We start from the raw sequence: 14,242 nt of genomic DNA, 5'->3' as shown, positions 1-14,242 counted from the left end.
TGAAGCTTTATTGGATACTCCTACTCCTAATAAAAGTTTAACTTTTATTAATGATCTAGTTGTATATTATTACAATCACTTTGATTTAAAAGAAAGTCAAACTCTTTTAGTTTGGTGTTATTGATGTGGCTAAGGTGAAGGGCACTACATTTAAACAGCAATAGCACTGCGCGGACAATTCTGTAAACTAACAAAACCCAGAGTCTGGAAGTGTTAGGCATCTCCCCCACCAGTTCTCTGTGACCTAGTTGAGTTGTTGGCACATTGTGAAAGCCTCAGCCCTCTGGCTACTTTTATTTATATAATGCCCTGACAGGATTTGTGTGGCCATCGAGCAAGTTGGCAACAAACACTGAAATGCCATAAATCATGTCTTGGTGCTTTTGAATTATGGCTTTGTCCTATTCTTCTGAGGGATATTGACAGTCATTTGGGACTCATGTCTTTATTCTTGAACTTTAAATCATAAAACTCTTACTTGCACTACAGTTACATCTTGGCTGCTCAGAATATCAACATACTGTAATCTGATATCATGCATTGTAACTCTGTTGAGTGTTGCCAGTGGCATACAAGAGTCCATTATGTGCAGTATGAAATCTGGAGAGCCTCTCTAATGCAGTTGTATGTTGTATTTGGTAGCATTTGACAATTTAAACAATGAATCATCTTGTTAAAACAGTGTCTTTTTCCTTTTGTGTAAAAAAAAAGTGGTTAAAGTGGTAGATCACCCAGCAATGTAAACGGTGTAATTTACTCATGTTGTTCCAAACCTGTACGACTTTCTTTCTTCTTTGGAACACACAAGAAGAGAAAAATCTCTTTTTACCCCATTGGCAAACAGTGTTTCCCCCCCTCATTTTCACAAAAACCTCACTAGTTTGAGATTTCAATAAAAACAAGGATATTTTGTCTCCACAAATTCCCAAATCCCAAACTTTTGAATTATGGCTTTGTCCTATTCTTCTGAGGGATATTGACAGTCATTTGGGACTCATGTCTTTATTCTTGAACTTTAAATCATAAAACTCTTACTTGCACTACAGTTACATCTTGGCTGCTCAGAATATCAACATACTGTAATCTGATATCATGCATTGTAACTCTGTTGAGTGTTGCCAGTGGCATACAAGAGTCCATTATGTGCAGTATGAAATCTGGAGAGCCTCTCTAATGCAGTTGTATGTTGTATTTGGTAGCATTTGACAATTTAAACAATGAATCATCTTGTTAAAACAGTGTCTTTTTCCTTTTGTGTAAAAAAAAAGTGGTTAAAGTGGTAGATCACCCAGCAATGTAAACGGTGTAATTTACTCATGTTGTTCCAAACCTGTACGACTTTCTTTCTTCTTTGGAACACACAAGAAGAGAAAAATCTCTTTTTACCCCATTGGCAAACAGTGTTTCCCCCCCTCATTTTCACAAAAACCTCACTAGTTTGAGATTTCAATAAAAACAAGGATATTTTGTCTTTTTCTGTCTTGTTTTGAGATGTTTATATATTTTTACTTGAAAGACAAAGATACTAAAGGATCTCTTTGCAATTTGAGGGGGAAAAAGTAGTCCATATGCACTATACTCCCCACTTGGGAGTTGTTCACTACTACGTCTGGTAGTAGTCTAGTAGACTGATTCGGTGAGTTGACTCACTGTGAGAACTTGAGCACCGAACCAGTCCAGTGGCTCAGTTTTGTGATTCATTTGAAAAGATCCAACTCAAGATAATTTGTTCACATTGCTACTCCCATGCACATCGATAGACTTAAAACCTCAGTCTCCATTATTGTAATTGCATGGAAGAAGAGCAACCAGCACTTTTTTTTCTTCAGATTTTCCCTTTTGTGTGTGTGTTCTCTTTCTTTTGCACAGAAGAAAGTCATACAGGTTTGAGAGTGAACAGAATTGTTATATTGGGCTAATTAACCTCTTTAATCTATAAAATAATCTAAAATGCTCCCCCAAAGAGTTAATGTTTAAAAGGATCAAAAAGCTATTTGTATCAGAACTGTGTTTCATACAGTAGTTGTGAATATGACCATCTTTCTTTTTCCCCACTTATCTTCCTCTAGCAGACCTTGCAGATCTTTGAAGAGAGTGCAGCACCTATTCTGAGTATGGACTTGGCAAGTGAGGCCCATGTTCTGGTGGTTTTACTCACCTGCCTGTTCTTGATGTGCCGGGCTCAAGAGAAGGACTACACCGTAAAAGAGGAGCAGCCGGAGAATGTGCGCATCGGAAACCTGCGCAAAGACCTAAACTTGAACCTAGATCCAGACATTAAACTGTCTTCTGCGCTGCAGTTTAAACCTGTCTACAAGACGGGTGATGTGCCTTTGGTCAAGGTAGAAGCAAGCACGGGAGAGATTTTCACCACAGCCAACCGCATCGACCGTGAGAAACTCTGTTCCGGAGTCTTCACCGAGAAGCGCTGCTTTTACGAGATCGAGGTCGCCGTGCTACCCGACGAGATTTTCCGACTGGTCAAGATCCGCTTCCTCATCGAAGACATCAATGACAACGCCCCGCTCTTTCAGTCGACGGTTATCAACATCTCCATTCCAGAAAACACGGCCATCAACAGCCGCTACCCTGTCCCTTCCGCATTTGACCCTGATATAGGGATCAATGGGATTCAACACTACGAGCTTGTCAAGGTGAGTTCAACATTCAGCTGTGATTTATTACGTGACACCGCCATTTAATGGGCCCTTAATGTCCAGAATAAAAATAGCACAATAAGCAATAAAAAAAAAAATGTTTTTGGCTCAAGGTTTTAAAAGTAATTTCCTCTGTTTTGTGTAAGGTAAGTTGTTAATTGCACCAAGATAGATATGAACAATGGGGAGAATGGTTCTTTCTTCTAATTGATGTCTTCTGAGAAACTAGCGTAATATTCTCAGCGGCTTAATATAGTCCGCTCAAACTGAAAAGTAGGATAATGGTATGCATGCTATTAAAATATATACAGTAGCAGATACGTTGCATGTGTATTTAATTTAGCATTTTATACAGTGTCAGAAGGCCCATTAACCCCAGAAGTGGTAAAAAGTCACTATGCACACTCGCATGCATCTGGGCTGTCAGTCACAGCGCGGAAGATTACGACGTAGCGTAGTTCAATGAATGAACTAGTATTCCCCAGAAAGGTCGTCCTGTATTTTAATTAAAATTCAAATACAGTGTGAAATTCAAATACACTGTGAAACAAAGAGCCCAAGACTGTCATTAAAGTGTGAAAGAGTAATTTGTACCTTTTCTTTTGAGAATTAGCCAAATCCTTGCTTTTCATGTCTGATTAAGTTACCAATTTGCATTTTTAAAGAGTATCTTGCTCTCTCTCTCTCTCTCTCTCTCTCTCTCTCTCTCTGCCAAGCTGCTGCGGCTCTCTCGATTGCCTGTGCTTGGAAAATGACCAGTGCGTTTCCTCATACAATTACAATAAATATGTAAAGGCTCTGTTGCCTTTCAGATGATTTAATTTGCTCTTCGTCTGCAAGTGTAGTGTCTCTTTATATGAATCATGCATGCGAGTTTGGTGAGGCTAGATCTAAGTAAACAGAAATGGAAAGGGAGGATATGTTTCATCCTCTGAGGTTGTTGAAAGCATCCCACGAGCATCATCTGGCCGTGAATCCACCTCTTGGACTGCGTTTGCATGGTCCTGTGAGAGTTTGAATCTCTGAAGCTCCCACACAGTAATGGTTTAGACCAGCTCACCGTCAGCATGGAGCTGCATGATTAGCATTGTGGGCCACAGCTGCTGCGCACATAGCTTTGAAAGAGCTCTGATAGCAATCCCTCTTCTGCTCTTTACTCATTCCAGTCATGTCCCCTAAGGAGCAAGCCCTCGCTTATGACACAGAGGGCCGTTATTGCCTACCCCGGTTTTAATTGCGGTGCCATATTAATTGTTCCATCAGCATTAGTGTTGCCATGTCACCTGGAACGATGCACAGAAGCACCCCTGGACACTATCAAGGTCAGCTTACAGAAAGTAATACCATGCATGGCTGGAGGAATGCTTTCCATTAGAAGAGATTTTATCACTTAAAGAGAACCTCTTTACAAGTCCTATCTGGAGGCATGTGGATCAGATCAGGCTCATGGGATGAGGATATTGACTTTTCTGTTGTGGGTTCCACCCAACTCATTGTTATTTTTACCCTGCCGTTTAAGCACTCTAACCTCACATTAAGAAAGCCATTTCTCTAGTTTTGAAGCCGTTTGTATGTTTTTAATCACCCGGGACAGCCGTCATTGTCGTTTTAGTTCTGCGCCACATTTTAGATCTTTCGAAAGTACTTTCATTGCAGCAAAGTCTCCGTTAGATTGCTTATTTGGGGGAGTCAAGGTCAGCATTAAAGTTGTTACCATTTCATTTCAATAATTCATGAGTATTTTGGGTTTCATCTGTGTCTGATTCCGATTTGAAACTAGCTTGGAAGAGAAACTAGCTCAGCTTAAATAATTTATCCAAAGTGTGATTTTATTTTATTTTTTAAGCTCTCACTTCTCACTTCTCCAGTTATTTCACTTCAAGACAATGAGAAGAGCCAGTCGAATGATGCATTAATGATCAAGGGCTGACAAGTAACATGTCATAAAGAGTTTCCATGAATATTGCACCACAAAGGCTTGTGAATGATTCTCGAGAAAGATATCATCGTCTTAGAACAAAGTAATTGTTGTGCCTGAAGTTGAGCTGAAGGGTTCTGACACTTCTCACAAAAGGTTTGTTTCCCAGGAAAAGTAAATAATATGAATTAGAACAATTAGCTTATGAGATTATAGATGCTCATTAAACCAAACATTTTGGAATGTCACTCCCTTGAGGATCAGTCCGAGTAAAAGTGCATTCAGTTTAAGCATGAGTGGATAAGGTGAAACTGATTTCTGCTACTGTTCTGGACAATAGTGGATTCTGGGGAAATGTTAGGAGATTCTAATCACATTACTACCTGTCAGTTGGTTCCAGGTTTCATTTGTGCCTAATTTCTGGCAGATTGTTCAGCCAAAGTTTCACCAAGGAGACCACGCTTGTGTTTCCGTCACAGGGAAATGGCTTAGATCTGATTATAGTTGGTAGTGAAAACAAAAAAAAGACATTTACAGACAATTTAGTGTAAGTGAAATATTTATGGCTTTATATGTTGTATTATATGTATTTAACACTTCACACAGTGTTCCGACACAATACAATGGCGCAAGGGTCTAAAATATTCAGTTTCTCGGTTGTTGATACTGAGTTCATTCTGAGTCGTTGCTGTAGAAGGTCATCTCATTGATTCATACAGCAGATACTTCAGCCAGTCTGCAAAGCTGAGAGAAACTCTGGGGTTGAACTATGCAAAATGAAGCCCACTGATACTTAATATTCTACTGTTACGATACAGCTCTCTTTGGGTTATTTATAACCGACATTCGCTTTTGCATATATTTCTTGATTGCACCAGACAATTGGGTTCAGTTTAAGCAAGTTTTTTGGGCTTTGTCTTACACCTAGTATCGTCCTCTGTCAGTCTTAACTTGAACAAAAGAGATCCATCGCATGTGTCTCTCTTAATGCTCTATGGGTCAGTTGGTATGAATATGTAGATTCTTATGCACTACCTGTATTAATTTCAGACATTTGTCACTTCCCTTGGGCCTATGATTCATGTTCTTTTTACTCTACCTGAGTCTTTCTGAAGATAATCAGAATTCCCCAACCTCATTTTCTATGGGCCTGGCTTGAATAATTATGATTGATCTCCTCATTGCTAGGCATTTTTAAACCAGACTCATTAACTAATCCATGTTTTAGCTCCCTGTATAAATCTGAAACAATCATAGATAACTAGTGAAAAAAAGCCCTTATGGTCACCGTGCATGCATTTGTAACTGACAAATTGTAACCCACATTTGTCATAACCAAAAGTACAAGAAACAGATTGTTGTGCTGATTTTTACATTAACTACATCTTCACGGCAATCAATTTTTGTTGAATTGTGTTGACTGTATAATAAAGAAAAAAGCTGTTCTGCATGTGCTAATATATGTAGGCATCTAAATTGTTCCTTTAATAACTTTTGTGTTTTAATGCTAATTATGTACTTGGATGTGTTTTGATGTGTTATTTGCATGTGTTGGTAGTACTGACAGTAGACCACAGATGGTCACACAATTGTGCCAAGATCCACCAAAGGGGGATGCTACATGATTTTAGTATGTAAAAAGCTTACTTTGTCAACCCAAATGATAAATTGTCATTTGCCAGTGTAGTTAATTTGTGGCTGCATGCAGTGTGCCCATAGAAAGTGGTTTGTTAATACCAGACTAAATGATTCAAGATCACCCATAGCATGGGAAATGCATATATGTATCGTAATCACATTTGAAATATGTGCCTAGACAGAGTAATCTTCCCCAGCTTTATGTGAAGCAGGAAGCTTATCTCTTAAGGAAGTTGCCGTACCAGACTAAATGATTCAAGATCACCCATAGCATGGGAAATGCATATATGTATCGTAATCACATTTGAAATGTGCCTAGACAGAGTAATCTTCCCCAGCTTTATGTGAAGCAGGAAGCTTATCTCTTAAGGAAGTTGCCTTTTCTTGTTCTAGCATGAAATGTTTTTTGACTGAAAGAGCTTCAAAGAGCGTCTTTGTTTCACAAATGTGCTTGACTCTCATTCAGGCACTGTTCCCCTGTCTCCCTTGCTCGCCAACCACGGAAATATAGAATACGCATGATGTTTTGTCGTACCATGTAGCCTGATCTGTAATCATAAATATTAGGGCTAGTTTCGGTAGGAAGGAAATTATTTTAAACATTCGAAGCTGGATTCTCAGGGGGATTACACATGCATTTGTTTTCATTTTCCTCAGGCTTTGCTGTTGCCTAGATTTAGCTCCTTACTGGGAGAAAAGCTTTTTTAAATGTTCAGGTTCTTCCCTTTTCTTTAATCTGTGGTGGTCTTGCAGTATATTTAAAATGGAAGCTTATCTCTTTGACTCCTTTTCAGCTTCTTTCTTCACATATGAACTTGAAACTGCACAAGCTGTCTTCCATACACTAAATCAGAGTCTTGCTAGTTGGGTAAAACAATAAGTTGTGTACAGCAAAGCAGAATACACCAGAGGATAGGGCTAGAACTCACTGTTTTATTATTATATTGCTATGAGATGCAGTGTGGCTTTGTTGCTTGTATTGGTTGGTAGAAAATGTTGCTTCTGAATGTTAAATCTACAATTTTCTGTCAGACAGGCAAATAGTTTTTACATTTTTAAGAAAATGTAAACGAAGCACGCTTATTAAGGAGTCAGCAAAGGTCAGGGAAGAAAATTTTTTTTTTATGAGGGTCAATAAAAGGCTTGCTGTAATATTTCAGACAGGAATATGTGCATTGATTTATGCTTACCCAAGTAAATATGGAATGACACAAGGTAATTTCCTCTCCCAACAAATAATTTTTGATTGTTTATCACATCTTAGTCTTATTTACTTTGGGGGGAGAAACTGTGCTCAGTGCATCGTTTATGGCACATATTTTAGTTTTCAGGTGCTCGATGGAACTGTTTACTGTGTGGGGATTCAATGTTTGCTTTATAGGATCATATCCCCCGGACGGGCTTTTCAAGTAAATATTTTGAAGACCTTGTGCATTTTCTCATAGGATTAAAGAACTTTAACCCCAAGGTTTAATGCTGGAGCTAAAGCCAACATCTGTTGAAAGCCAGAATAAATGACTGGCTCAAACACATTAGTATTTGTATGTTTTTTTTTTACTTCTGTGAGTTCTATCTGAGAGATTATCATAACACACATTCCCACATACATTAAAAGTAAAATGTTCTAGTAATTGGCACAATAATAACAACAACAACAGCAACAATATTAGTAACAACTGAAACAACAAGAAAAATGCACCATGCATGGGATTTTTAGTTCAAGTATAAACATCAAGTGGAGGTGTCCTCTAACTGGAATTTTGTTAAACACTTTAAAGATGTACTGTTCTTGGTCAAATATACTGCAAACCATTTACAAGACTGCTATTTTTTTTATTTTCCAGAGTGTGAGTGAATTTGGCCTGGACATCATCGAGACGCCTGAAGGAGACAAATGGCCCCAACTCATAGTCCAGCAGAGCCTCGATCGGGAAACGAAGGACACCTTTGTGATGAAAATTAAAGTAGAGGATGGTGGCACCCCTCCAAAGTCCAGCACAGCCATTCTGCAGGTCACCGTCTCAGATGTGAATGACAATCGGCCGGTGTTCAAGGACAGCGAGGTGGAGGTAAACGTTCCTGAGAATGCCCCAATGGGAACATCTGTCACACACCTTCATGCCACAGATGCTGATCTGGGATCCAATGCTCAGATTCACTTCTCCTTCAGCAACCAAATTTCCCCTGCCACCAAACGACATTTTGCTATTGACAGCACAACTGGACTGATTACCGTCAAGCAGCCATTGGACAGGGAAGTCAACCCGGTGCACAAGCTTATAGTGCTGGCCAGTGACGGAAGCTCTATCCCTTCAAGGGCTACAGTGACAGTCAATGTTACAGACATTAATGACAACGTCCCCTCTATTGATACCCGTTATATAATGAATCTCGTTAATGGCACTGTGCTGTTGTCTGAAAATGCACCCCTTAACACAAAAATAGCCCTAATTACTGTGACTGACAAAGATGCGGATCTGAACGGTAAAGTTACTTGTTACACTGATCATGATGTACCTTTCCGACTGAAGCCGGTCTTCAATGACCAGTTTTTGCTCGAGACCGCCGCACCCTTAGATTACGAGACCATTCGAGAGTATGCAATTAGGATAGTTGCATCTGACTCTGGGAAACCACCTCTGAACACTTCGGCAATGGTCCTGATTAAAATAAAGGATGAGAATGACAATGTCCCAGTTTTCCCTCAGCCTGAAATCCAGCTGTCCATTCCAGAAAACAATGACCCGGGCACACAGTTGATAAAAATCAGTGCAACAGATGTAGATAGTGGTTCTAATGCCCTTATTATTTATAGTCTTGGCCAAGATGCTCCTGATGGATTTAACATAGATCCCCGTTCTGGAATCCTTTCCGTTGTCAAAAGGCTGGATAGAGAGAAGCAGGAGAAGTATTCATTCACAGTCATTGCCAGGGATAATGGTTCTACCCCTCTCCAAAGCAACGTCACTGTCAAGCTAATAGTCCAAGACCAAAATGACAACAGTCCAGCCTTTACCCATCCCGAGTACAACTTTTATGTGCCTGAGAACCTGCCTTTGTATGGGACGGTGGGTTTGATCACTGTCACGGATGCAGATGCTGGTGACAATGCAGTCGTCACTCTCTCGATCATAAATGGGAAGGACAATTTCATTATCGACCCCAAAACCGGGGTGATCAAACCAAACATTACCTTTGACAGGGAGCAACAAAGTTCCTACACGTTTGTTGTCAAGGCTGTGGACGCAGGTCAAATGCAAACCACCTCCTATGCCAAGGTCACCATAAATGTTGTTGATGTGAATGACAATCGACCGGTGTTTGTCATCCCCTCCTCAAACTACTCCTATGATCTAGTACCTTCAACCACCAGCCCTGGTTCAGTGGTGACCAGAGTATTTGCCATTGACAATGACACTGGAATGAACGCTGAGCTGCAGTATAGTATTATTGGAGGGTCACCGAGAGGACTGTTTGCCATTGACAAAACGACAGGCAACATTACTCTGCAGGAGAAGATTGTAGCAGCAGACCAAGGACTTCATAGGCTAGTTGTAAAGGTCAAGGACTTGGGACAGCCTGAGTCCTTACACGCAATCGCCCTTGTTCATTTGTTTGTGAATGATACCGTCTCCAATGCCACATTCATCCAGGAACAACTTCGCAAGAGTTTGGAGACTCCTTTGGAACGGAACATTGGGGACAATGAGGTGACACCCCAGACCAATGGCTACGTAATTGTTGTTATTGCCATAATAGCTGGGACTATGACGGTTATCCTGGTGATCTTTGTGACTGCTTTGGTACGCTGCCGACAGACACCGAGACACAAAGTTGTCCAGAAGAGCAAGCAGAGCGGCGAGTGGGTATCACCCAACCAGGAGGGTCGGCAGATTAAAAAGAAAAAGAAGAAGAAGAAGAGATCCCCAAAAAGTTTGCTGCTGAATTTCGTAACCATTGAGGAACCCAAGAACGATGACCCTACTCATGAGCACATCAATGGCACCTTAGATCTCCCTGTTGAACTTGAGGAGCAGACAATGGGAAAGTACAACTGGGCTACCACACCAACTACCTTCAAACCCGACAGTCCTGACTTAGCCAAGCACTACAAATCCGCTTCCCCTCAGCCAACATTCCAGATCAAACCAGAGACCCCTGTGGCTCCCAAGAAGCATCATGTCATTCAGGAACTCCCACTGGACAACACATTCGTGGTGGGCTGTGACTCACTCTCCAAATGTTCCTCCAGCAGCTCCGACCCCTACAGCGTTTCAGAGTGCAGTTGTCAAGGAGGCTTCAAGGCACCTGGACAAATCCACACCAGACAGGTAATTCACAACTTCCTTCCTTAAACCACTCGCTGCTCCAGCTCCCATTTGTACTGTCCTTCTGATAGAAAGATGTAGAATGGATGGTGACAGCTGCATGTGCTGAGCTTCAACATGGGCTCAAAGATGCATGCGTGTCAAGATGCAATATGCAAATGAAAATCTGAAACTTCAAAAGTGGGAGGTTGTTGGTTTTATGGTTGTGTGCTCATATTAGCAAAAACAGTATTTCACATCTTCACTGAAGATGACTGTACGAAAATGGCACAATTAATCAACTGAAGGAACTTTGTACATATTAGGAAGACTGTGACAGATAGCGGGATGTTGGATGGCTTTGATTATGGGATGTTTTTTTTCTTTTTCTAATCAGACGTTGAATTCTAAAGAGTAATTATTAGCAAAACAACTTTTTGTGTGTAGAAAAAACAAGAGTGCTAGCTTGAGATTACAGCTATGTTTGTTCTTGATTGACATGCCAAAACCAAGCATGCTTGACAGAAAACCAAACAAGATAGGGTTGCATTCCACAAGCACAACTGAACAGATGCACACTGCTGAAACAATTGCTTCCCACAGAAATGCTTGATAGAACTCATTAGAGCTAAAACTTGTAACATAGTAGGGAAAGGCTGATTATTTTTAAATAGAATTTCGAACTCGGTACAAAGGAAACATTATAAGTTGTCTCTGAGGAAAATTGCCGGCATTAATGAGACGAAGGTTCATTTGAATACTAGTATTCTAGTCTGTGCTTCCAGAGGAGATGTGCCAAATGCAAAATAGCTAATAAATAAAAGCAGGTGAGGGACATAAATGTAAATTGTGGTGGAGAGAGAGGTGGCCTTGCTGCAGCGACTGGTCTTTCTGGCGGAGTGGAAGACTGAGCTGTGCGATTGTAGGTCAGAGAGATCAAGGTGAAGACAGAGCTGTGGGATCGTGAGACATAAATAGAAGCATATTCACTAATAGCTTGAAACACCATTCATTTTACCTATCAACTGCATGTTTTAATGACCAGGCATCAAGTCTGCAGAGTAGCCATTTTCTCAGGCAGGTTAGAAAGCACAGGACTGGGGTCGGGAATGTAAGCTGGCGATACTCCAGGGGCCTACATTAAACAAGACTGAGCATGTATACAGTGATAGGATACTAGATAGGACACTATCTACATGATCAGTAACTAGCTGCCCGAAATAAATTTTTTCTCATCTTCTTTATTTTTTATTTTATTTTTTTTAGCATTCAATCACAGACGATCTTGTTTTTTCTTCTTCTGTAATATCATGTCATCCACTGTGAGCTCTTGTCCTTATTGAAGAAAATCCCCCTCTGCATATTTCTTACAAATTACAGTATATCCACTCAGATGCTTTGTGCGCATGGTAATTTAAGGTGACACCCACACATAGCTGATGTTCCATTTTCACCATGAGGCCTTTATTTTAAAATGCAGTTAAAAGCAACGCTCTGCCATGGTGCATTATACATAAACCTGCTTACATAGTGAGATTATGGAATGACACATAAGTCAGGTTAGATTTGTAATTTGCCCTGCCATAATTGTCTTCCTGCTTCTGTGTATTTTGAAATACACAGAAATATTTGTTGAAGGTTTTGAAACCTTGCATCAGATTCTTGAATTATTTGTGATTCAAATCCTATTAAGACGGTGCATTGTAGTACCCTGTACTGTGAATACTATAGCTCTTGCAGCAAATTAATGTGCATGTGTGGAAGACTTGTGTATATATATATATATATATATAAATATATATATAATTTTATTTTATTTTTATTTATTTAAATAATAATTTTTTTTATGTTAAAAGAGTGCATTCTTAATCACGTTGACCCCTTCTTTGAGCAGTTCAAAATCTATTGCAGGGCAGGTTTCGACCGGATCTTTATATGATTTCTTTCGTTCTTTCTTTCTTTTTTCTTGCAGAACTAAACTTATAACTCTTCAGGTTTTAAATATATTGAGTGTAACTTTGAATGCCTTAGTCGTATGTTATTTCTGTACATCTTAAAAGTATCCTGTATGTTTTGACAGGTATAGACTATTGAAATAATCTATTAGAAAGAAGTTAGACAGTGTTGATTCATCTCCAATTCTGAAGTAAAGTGCTCTTTATGTTGTATCTTACCATTCCATACTTTCGGTAAAGCTCATTTTTCCTTTCATATATTAGCTATTGTCTATAATATTTCTTCTTACTTAGTCATTTTAAACCACAACTTGGATATCAGCTCAGAGCCATTACTGACAAATAGACAGTGGATATTGCAGAAGAGAATCTAGAATATCAGATCATGTCTTGTACCCGCTGGCCCCGTATTTGGTGAAAAATCTCTAGTGTCTCGTGTTAGCTATAAAGCAGTGACACAAATGTCAGCATTATTTAACTTTAGCGACCCCATCTCGATGTCTGAGAAACATCATGTCTGAATTTGCCATGATGAATAGTTGCAAGAACATTTGTAGGGACCATTAAAGGATGCATTTCTCCCAGGAAACATTCGCTGATGAAGGTCAATGGGATGCTTAGCAGGGCTGGGAATGATGTCAGCATCAAAGAAAAGCTCATCAAAATACGACATATTTATGGGCCATATGGCTCATAATACTATCAGTGGTCCAATTTGCATTCCGAGCACCACCACGAACCTCTTTCCCACCCCTTTCACTCATCTCTGCCTTTCTTTTATCTTTCGTCTCCCTGTTCTCAGACAGTGATTTTAGAGGTCAATCCCTCCGGTGGTGGTGGCGGGGGGGCTTCTGTCTGAATACACACTTTAGTTGTGGCAGATCAAGTAAATTCTGCCGTACTTGACTGATCCCTGGCAAGGCCATGAATATGCAAGAACTCTAGTCAAATCAAACGCTATAAGGCCTCTATATTCAGAGCAGGGGTGTATTTGAGGTCAGTAGCTTCGCCATTCTAACCTCATGTTACTTGCAAACCCATCCCCATCTGGATTGGTATGAATATGCCCTCACAATCTTATGGGGTCTCACAGTCAAACACGTTTTCTTTGCATCAGGCTTCATGGTACATTCAGCATTTCAAAAACATAAGATATGGGAGAGGATGTCCTTGAGTCCACAGTTTATGCTCTCAACCACCTGCGTTTCAATAATTCAAATATTACTTCATTTTTGAATCTCGCCGGGTCTAGGGCAGATGTGCCTTTATTTCCATCTAAACACATTTTTTTTAGAACATGAAGTGATTGATCTCTCTTGAATTTCTCTCTTTGTATTGATTACCTCCAGTTGTGTCAAACTCCAGGCGATTTCTGCAGCGTTTAGCCCATCAGCAATTCTTGTGCATCTTGGCCTTTAGTTATATATTCTGCATGTTTGTTTAAAATTCACAAGCTTTAAATTTGTGTATGCCTTTTTTAACCGTCTGATTTTCCCACAGATAATCCTAAGTAAAATTACATTTTGCCATTAATAGTACTACCTAGAGGTGCAGCCATAATTGCTTTGCTTTCTAGTTTAATATTTTGGTTATTACATCACCGTTGTGAAACATGTTACACTCTGAATCTTTTACATGTATATATGTGTGTGTGTAAATATAAATATATGTGTGTTTGTGTATATATGTGTGTGTGTGTGTATACACATACAGATTTTTTTAAGTCGTGTACAATATATATATATATATATATATATATATATATAT

The 14,242-nt window shown here is 39.6% G+C and overlaps 1 protein-coding gene across 1 annotated transcript in view; it reads left to right on the top strand.

Moving 5' to 3' along the window:
• Window positions 1–14,242, top strand: part of pcdh11 (protocadherin 11) — a 105,945-nt gene that overhangs the window by 6,292 nt on the left and 85,411 nt on the right. The window contains exons 2-3 of the mRNA XM_016252967.1: window positions 2,073–2,654; window positions 8,058–10,544. Of these exons, the coding sequence (XP_016108453.1) occupies window positions 2,115–2,654; window positions 8,058–10,544 (3,027 nt within the window). The 5' untranslated portion in view covers window positions 2,073–2,114. The remainder of the gene's footprint in view (window positions 1–2,072; window positions 2,655–8,057; window positions 10,545–14,242) is intronic.

Source organism: Sinocyclocheilus grahami, unplaced genomic scaffold, assembly GCF_001515645.1.
Source record: "Sinocyclocheilus grahami isolate Dianchi unplaced genomic scaffold, SAMN03320097.WGS_v1.1 scaffold1145.1, whole genome shotgun sequence".
Classification (NCBI taxonomy): Eukaryota; Metazoa; Chordata; class Actinopteri; order Cypriniformes; family Cyprinidae; genus Sinocyclocheilus; species Sinocyclocheilus grahami.
The sequence above is the reverse complement of the archived record's forward strand: the minus strand, read 5'-3'. Positions and strand labels throughout refer to the sequence as shown.